At 42.8% G+C, this 14,096-nt stretch overlaps 1 protein-coding gene across 9 annotated transcripts in view; it reads left to right on the top strand.

The window, feature by feature from the left end:
- TTLL5 (tubulin tyrosine ligase like 5) overlaps window positions 1-14,096 on the top strand; it is a 272,026-nt gene that overhangs the window by 201,103 nt on the left and 56,827 nt on the right. For all 9 annotated transcript variants that reach the window (XM_070416253.1, XM_070416261.1, XM_070416235.1 and 6 more), the window contains one exon: window positions 10,191-10,408. In XM_070416253.1, coding sequence (XP_070272354.1) covers window positions 10,191-10,408 — 218 coding nt within the window. The remainder of the gene's footprint in view (window positions 1-10,190; window positions 10,409-14,096) is intronic.

The raw sequence follows: 14,096 nt of genomic DNA, 5'->3' as shown, positions 1-14,096 counted from the left end.
GTAATAGGATCAGGGACAACTCAAACTTTGGAGATTCTGAGCACTTACGTGGATTGTTACTAATAACAGGAATTATCTTTCTAATGATCACTTTGGCCTTTTTCAATTTTTCATTAAATTTATTGGGGTGACATGGGTTAATAAAATTAGATAAGTTTCAAGTGTACAATTCTATAACACATCATCTGGATAACACATTGTTTGGCCTTTCAGTCCTGTTATTTTTACTGGTCATACTATTTTAATTTTATTTCTATGATGGGTGTTTTTGAGAAGACTACCAGGAAATATGGCAGGTGCCTATGAATGTGAATACCACAGATGACACCTTTGCATGACTCATGTTACGCTTGCTTGTTCAGTACCATATCAATCTAATTCTTAATGCATTATTGTAATGCAGACCTCAGTTCATTATGCTGATTCATTACTAACAGTAATAGAAGTCCTCTGGTTTCCATCAGGTTGTCTTCTGAGCTGCTCCTAGAGAAGTGTCCCCCTGGAAGCTTAGCGGGAGGAAGGTGAGGGCAGGGAAATGGACGTATAGTGGGAGTCTCCTGAGTGCGGGATGTAGTGTCTTCATGCCACTGGTGAGGAAGCCGATGCACAGAGTTGGAGTAACTGATGCAAGGTTGCACAGCTAGCTGGTCGCAGAGAGAATAGTCAGCCCAGGCGGGAGGACTTCCACAGCCCTTTTCCACTCTCCCACCGTACCCTTGGTAGAGTGACTGTTCGTTTGCTTCTTGTTTTACACATTAGCATTCCAATGTTATTGCTTCTGCTGCTAAACACTCAAATACACAAATATAAAAGAAAGAATCAGCTTAATGAAGCAAAATGCAGAACTCTACATGGTTGTGGGTATATTAAAAGAATTGTTCATCTATCAGCTGCTTGGGATCGATCGTGTTTGTTGCATATTCTTAAAATGTGGTTTTGCTACAGCTGCCTGATGAGAAGTCTGTTTCCTCCCTCACTCTCTGACCTATGGTTTATTTCTGTTTGTCTGTGGGCATATCATGGACACGCTGCAGTAGCTTTGTAAGGTGAGGGAAGACCTCATCTTTAAACATAAAGAAGCCCATCCATCTTAGATGGATGCAGGCACGGGAAAAGTTTAATAAACATGACAGCAAGATAATAGGTCAACCATGCGAGATTCTGAGTCAAATAAATTATGCATTTGAAGACAGAGACAAGTTTGATCTTTAAAAACTCTGAATTTAAAGTTGTAAGGAAACCTAGAGATTGCCTTGTCTAATTAGTTCATTTTACTAATCAGGAGATGTAAGACACAATCCTTTTATTAGGGGAACAAGGGTCCTGATATATAAATAATTCCCTAAAACTACTAGCAGATAAAGGGTTTATCTAAAGAGATCATTGAAAATGAGGCTATAAATTCTCTTTTTTTCACTAATTGAACTCTCAATCTGGGACCATCAGTGATCTTTTGAGGTTACTTTTATATACATACATACATACATACATACATTCTTTAACTTTTTAAATAAGTAACGTGGCCTGGCCAGTGCAGTTTAGTGGTTGAGTGTCACCATTTGATCCCAGCAGCACATGCCTGGGCTGCAGGCTCAATCCCCAGTAGGGGGCGTGCAGGAGGCAGCAGATCAATGATTCTATCGCATCATTGATGTCCTGTCTCTTTCTCTGAAATAAATAAAAACATATTTTAAAAAATAAAATAAGTAATGATTTGCTTACAAACTTTTTTAACCTTCTTGGAGTAAAGAAAGTGAAATTCTGTATTCTACATGTATCTGATGAAAATTGGACATATCGCTAGGTTTGCTTTAGATTTGCTTTGGAAGGAAGGTTTTATTTCAGTGGATGTAATGCAAAAGGAAGTCAGCAGAGCAGAAATAAGGAAGGCCGTGTAGTGTAGTGGGGCTCTGAAATCAGACTCCTCCATGGTGTGGATCCCAGCTTACTGCTTAGGAACTGTGATCGTGAGCAAATTGTGGAACCTTTTGTGCCTTGGTTCCTTACTTCGTGTGTGGAGATGATGATGGGACCCACCTCAAATGCCGGGGAGGATGAAATGATGATAACATGTAAAGCGCTGAGAGCGGTGCTGACCCATCGTAAAAGCTCAGTAAAGTTTCATTGATCTTATTGTTATGTATTACTTTTTGTTTCATTGTAACAAAGACACATAGCATAGATTTACCCTCTTAATTTTTTAAAATATATTTTTATTGATTTCAGAGAGGAAGGAAGAGGGGAGAGAGAGATAGAAACATCAATGATGAGAGATAATTGATTGACTGCCTCATGCACGCCCCCTCCTGGGGATCAAGTCTCAGGCATGTGCCCTTGACAAGAATCAAACCCAGGACCCTTCAGTCCACAGTCCGGTGCTCTATTCACTGAACCAAACCAGCCAGGGCTACCCTCTCAATTTTTAAGTGTACAGTATTGTTAGCTATATGCACATTATTGTACAACAGGTCACTATAATGTATTCATCTTGGATGACCAAAACTCTGTTCTCATGGAAAAACTTCTCATATCCCTCTCCCCTCAACCTCTGGCGACCACCATTTTACTTTGTGTTTCAATGAGCCTGATTACTTTAGGTTCCTCATATAAGAGGAATCATGTAGGTATTTGTCGTCTTATGATTGGTTTATTTCATTTAGCACAATGTCCTGAAGGTTTATCCATCTTGTTGCATATGACAGGATTTCTTTTTTAAAAAAATATATTTTATTGATTTTTTACAGAGAGGAAGGGAGAGGGATAGAGAGTTAGAAACATCAATGAGAGAGAAACATCGATCAGCTGCCTCCTGCACACTCCCTACTGGGGATGTGCCCGCAGCCAACGTACATGCCCTTGACCGGATTCGAACCTGGGACCCTTGAGTCCACAGGCCAATACTCTATCCACTGAGCCAAACCAGTTAGGGCTTCTTTTTTTTTTTTTTTAAGGCTGAATACTATTCTGTTGTAGGTATAGACATTTTCTTTACCCATTCATCTGTCAGTGGGCATTGAGATTGCTTCTACAGCTTAGCTGTTGTTTAAAGCTTCAGTGAATGTGTGCAAATATCTCTTCTATTATGTGTTCCTTGTAACCTTAAATGCACGTGGCATTATCATTTAACGTCGGGGTTTTAGTTAAGCCCCCTGTGCCAGAAGTAAAAATTAGTTAATATTAAAGAAGATGTTTTAGAAGTTCAAGGCTCATAGAGTATTAATTAGATACCTTTTTACTGCTGTTTACTTAATTTAGACAATCAAAAGATATATGCAGTTTAATTTGTTCACAATTGCTAGAGAGAGATGTGAGAAGAGGAACTTCTTCCCGTACAATGAAAAGGTTATGGGTTCGATTCCCTGTCAGAGCACATACCTAGGTTGCGGCTTTGGCCCCTGGTTTGGGGCACGTAAGAGAAGCAACCGACTACTGTTGGTATCTTCAGTTTGGGTAGATGAAGGAGTCTGAGGCTCATGAGTATATTTGAATATCTGTTTTTAATGATCTGCATTGCTGCGCAGATATTAGCACCTACAGTTGATTTAGGGACTGTCTGAAGCACAGTGGTTTTCTTTGGGCGGTTAACCAGTTTCTCCTAAATTGTCTGTCCAGGTGACCACCCATATGTACATCCTCGAGTAGATTTGAACTAGTAAAGAGCTTTCTTTCCTAGGTGCTAAAGGGGCTTCTTAGTTTTAGAAATGGGAGGATGTGCCAGAGGACGTTCAGTGTCTGACAGCTCAGAGTCCTGCCTCCGGGCTTGTGTCTGTTTTTCTCTCTATGAACAGTAGCGTGTTCAGGGGTTCTGCCCCAGCCCTCTCAGGGACGCAGCACCGCCCAGCGCCCTGTAGCAGGACCAGGAGTTGTACTCTGTTTCTCCACTCAGCCTCCAGTCTTATCCCAGCTGACAAACATTGTGAATGGAAGACAGCCAAGAACTCCATACAGTGGGAGACAAAAGCCTTTTGGAAGCTTGCTTTTGCCAAAAGAGAAACAGCTATCCTTGCCCTCGCCCTCGCCCTCACCCTCACCCTCACCCTCACCTCAGCCCTGAGCTTTTAACAGCGTCATGTGGATGCACAAAGGACCTAATGTGTTCTTTGAACAGCGCTGGGCCTGGTTGTAGTAAGGTGAGTGATTAGTGTCTTACATGCTCACAAAGATACACCTTCCCAGGACTAATTCCTGGCTTTGTATTCTGTGTAATGGGAACTTTATCCCAAATTAGGATGAAATCTCATGTGGAGAGAACAAGGCCTAGAAATGTTGGCTATTCTGAAATCGGAGTAAAAGGGGCACAAAGAGACATTAAGCCATTCAAGTAGCGATTACCGTTTGCCTGCCCTATCCCCCTTCATTTTAAAAAAGTTAGAGTTATTTTACTACAAAGAACTATCCAGCTCAGATCCATCACCAAGAAGCCTAAGTAAAGACTAAAGGAGTGTTTTCTGGAAGGAATTTGAAAAAAAAAAAAAAAACTCCCAGAATTTAATCTCTAAATAGTATTATCTTTCTAGTAAGAGAGCCCAGATCTTGCTTCCCCGTGACCTTCCAAGTTGCAGCCTGCGTTCTGTCTCTCAGAAGTTCCTCCTTCCCACCCACGAGTCCCCCTCTGTTGTGGGAGAAGGAGGGCCTTCCAGTCTTTAGCCTGGGGCCACGCCAACCCTCAAACCGCGGTTTTCTCTGCGTGTCCTCGCTGAAGCATGATGGCTGTTTCCCACACCCAATAAAGAAGCAGAAGTCTTGTATATGTTGACCAGGCCTTGAGTGGAGGCCAGTGCGTACACAGCCCTCACATTCCCAGGACATTGACTGATGACAGTGCGGCCCCATCCCCGGGTTGTCAACCCACAAGCACAGAGTGCTAATGTTGTATACCCGAACCTCACATTTCTTAGAAATTATACAGAGGGAACTTTATACACTTTTTCTGTCCATTTATGAACGACTCTCAGGGCAAAACAGTTCACATGATCTGTCCTTGGTAGAGTTCTAGGACTGGGGCTAATGTAGGCTGTAGGGGTCTGGGGAGACCGCTGCTGCTAGTCTACATACATCCATTTATATGTTTGCTTTTCACATTGCCTGGGTATTTTCCTGGGCTTCCGATCCAATTTGGTTGATTGAATCTCATCCCACTTAGCCTTGGTTTTGGTAAAACACCTGGGGACCTGTCTGCATTACGGACCTTTTGGAATTTGGTGTGTTACAGAGTTGTAATCGTTTCATCCCATGCAGTATATCAGAGTATGCTCGCCAAACAAGTCAGAGCCTAGAAGCTTTTGATTTGAAAAGAGTGTCTGCTTTTCTGAGCTGCAGCACATACATGTTGTACTGAGGCTTAAACAAGCTTGACTCTTTAGTAGATTCGGAATTATTTCTCAACTCAGGATTCCATTTGGCTGCAGTGTAATGGGACCCTCCCCCCTCCCCTCCCCTAATGGCTTAACCCCTAGAGTGCCGGGGAGTGAGATCGGGCTCCTCCTGTCTTTCGCCAAAAGTGCCGAGAGCGCTATCAAAGCTTCGAAATGGCGTCCAGTTCTAAGTCTGCTTTTATTAGTGATGATGATATTGCTAAATATGTCAATGTAGTAAAGGTTTCCTGAAGTTTTTGAATATGTAACTTCATTTACTTGCGATTCATAGTTTTTTTTCCTAAACTGCTGTAAAATTAGCAAAAATGCCTTGGCAATTTTAGCATAGTCCCTAGGATATTGGTTGGCACTCAAAGGGTTAAACAAGTTAGAGATAATTTTATCCCCATATAATTCGAAATCTAGAGATAGGCTCACCCAAAGTCCATGATGCTTGCTATCAGGAGCCCATGTTCCTTCTGTCTGTATCTTTCTCTGCAATCCTTAGCAGGTAACTTTTCCCTGAAGCCTGCCCACCTCTGGCTAGATACCACATCGGCTAGATATCACATCTGGGTAAGAATAGTAAAGGGCAAAATGTGTGTACCAACCCAGTCTACCTCCCTTAAAGGCCTTTCTCCAAAACTGCACCTGGAAACTGTTTACATTTCAGAACTGTTTTTTCTAGGTACAGGAGGAATTGGGGAACATAATTTTTTAGCTGAACACACATTACCCAAATAAAATCAGGGCAGTGGTATTAGAGAGAAAGGAAGAAGTGATACCCAGGCAAGAGGCAGTAAGTTCACCTAACTTATTTTATGTTGTTGTTTCTGTAAAGACAGATCTTAATACTACAGGACATCAATGTCGGAGGTCCTGCCACAAAGTTTGCATCTGGGAAGGTGAATTTACTTCTGTTTGGGATCTGCAGAAGGGCTTACTTACATGTTGGTCTGGGTGTGACTTGAATACAAATAACACACTAGGCCAGCGGTTCTCAACCTGTGGGTCGAGACCCCTTTGGCGGTCGAACGACCCTTTCACAGGGGTCGCCTAAGACCATCCTGCATATCAGATATTTCCATTACGATTCATAACAGTAGCAACATTACAGTTATGAAGTAGCAACGAAAATAATTTTATGGTTGGGTCACAACATGAGGAACTGTATTTAAAGGGCCAGAAGGTTGAGAACCACTGCTCTAGGCACTATTCAGAGTCCAGAGAATGTCCTATTATAAGATTACATTTCTGTGTAAACACATACTTTACTATTCTCTTATATAGGAATTTATGGTTGCTAAAAGAAATGAATAACTGTTATAATGTAAGGGTTATGTTGGTTTTGTGTTTGTTTGTTTTTTCTCATTTACGGAGTAAATGTTTCTTAAACACCTTCTATGCACAAGTCATTCCAGGCACCATGGGTGAAACAAAAATTAATCAGATATAAATCCAGCCATTTCCAATGTGTATTGTCCAGACGGAGAAAAAAAATACATACATAAGTGGCTGCAACACAAGGTAGAATGTGCTAAATGCGATAAGACATACAAATAAATTTTTATAAGCATTCAGAAAGGAGAAGAGTGTTTCTGCCAAAGAGAACTGAGCAAATGCGATCTAGGGAACCTAAACATATGTTTCCGTTTTCACTAGTTTGTCTCACAGCAAGTGAGCATCACCGTAAGACTAGAAAAACACACAACCAGCTACCAGTCACAGGTCATCGCAGCTGGAGGCAGACATGCATGTCATTCTGTCCTTCGTGGGTGTTGAGGTTTGAGAAAGAACGGAACATTGGTTGAGTGTCTGCTGTGTGTATCTGGTCCTTCAGTTTTATTTCAAGAAATCGTTATTGAATGCCTGGGCTAGATTTCCTTGTGTGATCTTTATTTAATCCCCAGCAATCCAACGAAGGAATTACAATTGCTTATCAGGAAGGTGAAGCTCGGGAGAGGTTGAGTAACTTGAAAAGGCCACCAGTTGATAAGTGGCAGAGCCTCCATCTGAGCCTTGGCAGCACATGAGTGCAGAGCCATGCTCTTTCCCCCTCACCTGGGTCCCTGCCTCTTGCAGTGACCTAATCTGGTTTTGTAGCCATAAATGTGGAACGGCCCGTTCCTCCTTCAGCCTCGTGTAATGGCCAGTCCTCTACCAGCCAGGTGAAACTTGGGCTTTATTCGGATACTTCTACTTGTACTCAGAGTTCATTTGTTACCTGCTTAAATGTTACTAGAACTCGACTTCCTTTTGACCTTTTTTATCATTTCTTTTTTAATAATAACTACATATAGATGGTACAAAATTCAAAAAGATAAATATGATATATAGTAAAAAATTAGTTTCCCTCCCACATTGACCCCTAGTTAACCAGTTCTCCATGGAAGTTGCCAGTTTTTTGGTAGATCTTTCAGGATTGTGCAGACATTAACATTGTGTCTTTGTGTATACGTTGTTATATATGTACCTTTTTTTACACAGAGATGTTTACTATACTCATTGCTTTGATCTTGTTCTTTTCATTTATTCTTTGTGTTTAGAAGGCCCAGCAAGATTTTTTTTGTTTGAATATTTTGTTCTATCTTTTTAAATAGATTTTTATTGTTGAAAGTATTACATATGTCCTCTTTTTTCCCCCTCACTGACCTCTTCTAGCCTGCCCCCGCCCCAGGCCTTCACCTATTGTCTGCGTCCGTGGGTTATGCATATCCAGCAGGATTTTTTTTTTTTGCATGTCCAACAGTATATTAAAAACAAACACCTTGATGAGCTGGAAAATACGGTTGTCACCACAGCGAATAAATGTTCTTCAGCCTTCATACTGAATCAAGCCCCTGGCAAGCACTCTTCACATCTAAGCTCACTTACTGGGATGTAGTAGTGAAAATAGAAGCCTCGGGTGGCCCCTTCCTGCCTCCCTCCTCTCTTTCAATTGAGCCTCTCCCTCAGAATTTCAGGCCCTCAGACATGGAAACCTGGTGGAGGGGAACGGGTTTGTGGTGGAGCCGGTGCCAGGGGCCTGGCCTCTTGTTGCACCTCTGTCTCCTTGTCCTCCGAAGCAGTGGCAGGGCTCCTGGGCCCTCTGGGCCCTCGGGGACCTGCCGCCCCCACAGAGCTCCCTCTGGCTTTCCATGGACTCAGAACTCTCTTTGTTCCCCTTGTTTGGGTCAGAGGCGGAGGTGAGTGAACAGCGCTTCGTTTCCCCTGGGTTTGCAGAGATGGAACATCTCAGACTGGTCTTTGAAATACAGCAGTCCTCTACCTCTGCAGTTGTTTTGTTCTTCGTCAGGCCATGCAAGAACCCTTGGTCCCCCGCATGTCTGGCTAGCCCAGGACCTTTGGACACATTTCCCTAAAGTGGTTCATTCCCAGGCATGAGTATGGAAGGGCTGGATAACATTTTACTAAAGCTACTCAGTTCATCTTTTTTATCTTAAAAAATAAAATTTATAAAGGACAAAAATAATGCTAGTGACGTCTATCTAGAAGGCAACTGTTTCCTAAGAACATCTAATCTCATTCCTTTGGACTTTGCCACAGGAAATGACATTTTCCTTATGTCGCTTCATATGTGGTATCTACGGATGGAATCAGTTGCCAAACATCGTTTAATACAAAGTCCTATGTGTTTTGTCCATTATAGTATTTCTCTGTTAATATTATTTCACATTTAAAGCTTTTATAATGCATGCATATTGAAAGCGGTGTTAATAGTATTGAAGAACCAGTAACAAAATTTGTGATACAAAACAATCTATTTCTAATGAGGTCAGTACATTGTAAGAATTTTTAAAAGGTCTACTTGAGGAAGCATACGTTTACATTCTAACTACAGATAGGTGTTGGTGTGTGTAATGTTTAGATCATGATTTTTAGGTCTTCGTTTATTTGTAGGCTTACCCTCTGAGCAAAAATACCCTTGTGTTGACCTTGTATTTGTGTGGTAATTTTACTTTGAAAGTGCTTTCAGATGTCCATCTTGTGGCAATCTTTAGGCCAACAAGGTGTTACTAGGCCAGAATTCTACCAATAGCCCCCAAGGCCATGCACGGTCTGGCTCTTGGTTTCTGTCCCAGCCTCCTCTCTCCACTCTGTTTGCTCACTATGCCTTCGCCATATTGACTTCTTCCCTTTCCTCAGCTGTGCAAGCCTTCTGGAGGGGTGCAGTGTTCCGGGAGTGGGCTCAGATGGAGTCAAGCTTCCAGTTCCTTTTGTTCTACTACTTGACATCCAGTAGGAGACATTTGTTAAATATTTGATGAATTGAACAATGAAGGAGACTAAGACTGAGAGTCCACATGCTTTTCTGATTCACTCATATGGACCAGTGCGTAGCACCCGGATGCCCGGATTCCTTGCTGCGAGTACTTCCTACAGAGCACCTCGACTCTGCTTCAGGACGTTTCCCTTCTCTGAACCTAGACCTGCACTGGCCTTATTAGAAAGTTTTTTCTCAAAATTTACTTTATTTTAACAATTTCCCTTTTCCTTTTGTCCCACTAAAGCAGCGGTTCTCAACCTGTGGGTCGCGACCCCTTTGGGGGGTCAAACGACCCTTTCACAGGGGTCACCTAAGACCATCGGAAAACATATATAATTACATATTGTTTTTGTGATCAGTCACTATGCTTTAATTATGTTCAATTTGTAACAATGAAATTGGGGGTCACCACAACATGAGGAACTGTATTAAAGGGTCGCGGCATTAGGAAGGTTGAGAATCACTGCGCTAAAGGATTACAAACCACTTGTCCAATTACTATAGCAAATGAATTTAAAGGGCATCACCACTGATCTTTTATTTTTTTTTTTTTTTCCTTTTTCTGATAGGCGATCTTTGGCAGCCAGACACTACCTAACTCCAGTTTATGGACAATGAGTAATGGTGCAGCTTGCAGAATTTCCAGTGCCACAGCGAGTGGCCAGAAGCCAGCCACTCTGCCACAGAAAGTGGTGCCACCTCCCAGCTCTTCCTCCTCCCTGGTCCCCAAACCCCCATCCAATCACAAACAAGTCCTCAGAAAGGCAACATCTCAGAGGGCTTCCAAGTAAGTTTGCAATAATCTTCTGCGTTATATCAGCTCTGTGCTAATAGTCCTCTTTACTATGGACTCTTCAAGGCAGTCTGTACTGACTTGCTGAAAACAAGAACACCTGGTGGGTGATAGAGGCTAACTCTGGTTCTCAGCTGTGGCTACAAATTGGAATCGCCTGGGGAGCTAGTGAAACGTGCCTACATTTGGGCTCTTGCTTACCCTGTGGGAGGGGCAGGCACTGCTCTTTTAGGTTCCCAGGGATTGTGATGAGAGCTGCCACCACCACTGGGGTTCAGGGTCATTGCTAACCAACTCTTCCAGCTCCTGGCAGGAGCTACAGTCAGACAGTGCACCAGGTAACAATGCTGAACTGGGGCCTTGGAGAAAGGAAATGCAAAATTCCTCCTGGAGGCATTCTTCTCTTGGTCATTCTTCCGAATCAGAGCTGCAGGATTTCATATAAAATTCAGTACCCTGCCCCTTACCTTGTTTGTTCAGTTTTAGGCACTTGAATAGGAAGACATAGGAGTGGGCTTTTATTATGAGGATCATCACTGACATTCGTCAGCAGGCTCTGTTGTGGCAACGTTTTTGATACTGTGGGCTACAAAATAATATTAATACTAACCTGGCCATGACTCACTTGGTTGGAGAATCGTCCCATACACTAAGAGATAGCGGGTTTGATTCCTGGTCAGGACACATACCCAGGTTGAGGGTTCAATCCTCAGTCAGGGTGCGTGCAGAGGCAACCAATCAATGTTTCTCACATCGATGTCTCTCTCTCTCTCTCCCCCCCCTCCCTCCCTCTCTCCAATCAGTAAAATATACACACATATATACTTTTCCTCCTGCCTTCTGAGTTCTTCTGGATGTGCTAATAATCAAATTAATGGAGACAGATTAACACGAGAAAATCAGAGTTTTAATGCATGCACATGGGGAATTCACATAAGCATGAAAATTCCAAAGACAGTGAGGAACATTGAGTGTATAAGACATTTTTGACAAAGGAGAATGGAGGATGGGGTCTTAGGTTTCAGAAGTGAGAATAGGTGCTATATAGATAGTTGAGGGAAAGGGGAACATGGCAGGAAAATTCTTGCCCGGCAACTCAAAAACTGGGCCCAGCTGGTAACCACCGAACACGCTTGGAGTCTTCCTGCGGGTAAAGACCCGTAAGGGCACTAAGCCCAGGCTTTCTTCCGGAGCAGGTTTCTCTGTCTGAATCTCTTGGGCAGGAAAGTAGAGAGGGTCAGAGGCTCCCTGAGTCTTGTTTCTTAAGAGCTTAGAATCAGTAACCCAAAACACCAGCTTCGGGGTGGCAAAACGTTGGTTCCCTTCAATGCCGCTTGTAGTCCACCTATTTTACCTCAAAAACATATTTCCACTCCTGAGTCAAATGTAGGTCACATCCTTCGTTCTCCCTCCTGCTAGTGAACCACAAATAGACTGGTAAAGGGTGTTGGTTCTAACAGCCCTTCTCCATTTAAAATCGGGGCACTTTTCAGAGGTGTGTGAAAGAGGCAGGCATTCCTAACGTATAAACACCTGGAGGAGCTTCGTGTATTTCTCTTGTTCTCATTACAGCTCCTCATTCGTTTGTCCTTTATAAAACCAGATTCAGTAAGAAAGAATCCGAGGATATGGCAAAAATGGTTACAGTTCCCCCACCCACCCCCTTGCACGGTGAATCAAATTCTGAATTTGAATGGAAAACAATCCCTTCTGGCTGGTTTAATTATATTGCTGCCATTATTCATTTATCCAACAAATATATATTCAGTGCCTACGAAGTGCCAGGCACCGTTCTAGGAGTTATTGGTATTGTCATGAATTTACAGAACCCTCTGGAGCAGTAGAGAAGGACAGTAGGAAGGCTGCCATTCCTGGTTGAAAGCCAGTAGCACAATAGGAAGGAAGCTGTATGGCCTTTCCTCTTCGAGAGAGGAGAGTCAGACTGTAAGGGTGCAGCCTCAGGGCTAGACTGCCTGTATTCACATCCCAACTCTGTACTTTACTGACTTGAGACCTCCAGCAAGTTACAAGTTACTTAATCTCTGGCCTCAGTTTCCTCATTTGTCAAGTGGGGGTGAAAAAAATACCTGCTTCAGTTGATAAATATTAGTAGAGTTAATACTTGTGAAGTACATGGACCTGGCACAAGCTTTCTAAATCACACTCTGCACAGGTTTGAGAATCCCACAGTTAGGCAGGAAAGTGAGTGAGTCGCAAATGAACGTTGCATTTGCCGGTGCGCTTTCTGTCTGTGGATTCTGTGGATTCTCTGGTTGTTGCCAGTATCCTGAGATGGCCCGATGGCCCATGTGGCTAGCTGGTCTGCTGGTGGAGGGGTAGGCTTGGGCAGCAGGCAGCGGGCTGGCCATCTGAAGGCGCCGCTCACTGCCCTGAACCCACTGCTGGCAGGAGAGCTCTCCAGCCTTCAGAGGTGGAATTGCAACTCTATGGACAAACTTTGCTTTGCTGCATTTTTGTGGTTTCTTCTCTCTGACAGGCAGGAGTGTGGGAAAACCGGAAACAGCTCAGCACCAAAAATGCACAGAAGGGGGGAAAAAAGCAGATTTCTTCAGAATTCAAGAAATATAATCCAAGAATCAAAAGGCATGCTGTGAGGCGTTGTTCCAGGAAATAGTTTCCAATTTGCCTTTAAAACTCCAGCACAAGTCTCTGCAGCTAAATAAATTAGCACTAAACGGGACCTGAACATTCTCTCACTACTAGTGAAATGTGCAGTGTTGTGAGAGCCCCACAGATTTCTTTTTTAAAAAAAAATTATTTATTGGTGAGAGAGAGAGAGAAACATCGATTTGTTGTCCCACTCATTTATGCATTCATTGATTGATTCTTGTATGTGCCCTGACCAGGGATTGAACCCACAACCTTGGCATATCAAGATGATTCTCTAACCAACTGTGCTATCTGGTCAGGGCTCGAGCCCCACTGTTTTTGATGCTCTTCTGAAAGAAAAGCATTGTTTTTATTTGCACTGACTCAACGAAAGCTCCCTCTGTGAAGTATCCAAATAAAGTGTTTTTTTAAAGAACCTTTTTATTTTAGGACTAGAGGCCCAGTGCATGAAATTCATGCACGGGTAGGGTCCCTAGTGGCTGTCGGCTGCCGGCCGGAGCCTCCCTTCCCCCTGGTTGCCTGCCATCACCGCAGGCTGGGGCCTCCAGCCAGCCCCACCCCCTGGTCAAACTCCCAGTCGAATTCCCAGTTGAACTCCCGGTCGAGGGGACAATTTGCATATTAGGCTTTTATTATATAGGATAATTTTAGATTTACAGAAAAGTTGTAAAGACAGAACTCATAAAGATTAGTACTCCCAGTTTTCCCTACCTTTAATATCTTACATTGCCATGGTACATTTGAAGAATGTTTCATACTAAGAAACTGTCGTTGGTACATTATTGTGAACTAATCCATACTTTATTTGGGTTGATGAAATTATTTTTAACCTACAGAGCTCTTCCAAGGCTTCTGAAATCAGGATTCTCAGTATCAGTTGATATAGTCCTATTATTCTAAAGTAATTCATGTTTCTTGCCAGCATAGCAAGTTACTTAACATCTCTGTGACTCAGTTTCCTATTTTAAAAGAAGGATAATAATAGTACCTGCCTCATAGGGTCATTGACAGAAATAAATGAATTAATGAATGCCAAGCACAAATACAGTGC

Source organism: Myotis yumanensis, unplaced genomic scaffold (assembly GCF_028538775.1).
Source record: "Myotis yumanensis isolate MYYU_CA2020_CCGP unplaced genomic scaffold, mMyoYum1.0.hap1 SCAF_1, whole genome shotgun sequence".
Classification (NCBI taxonomy): domain Eukaryota; kingdom Metazoa; phylum Chordata; class Mammalia; order Chiroptera; family Vespertilionidae; genus Myotis; species Myotis yumanensis.
The sequence above is the reverse complement of the archived record's forward strand: the minus strand, read 5'-3'. Positions and strand labels throughout refer to the sequence as shown.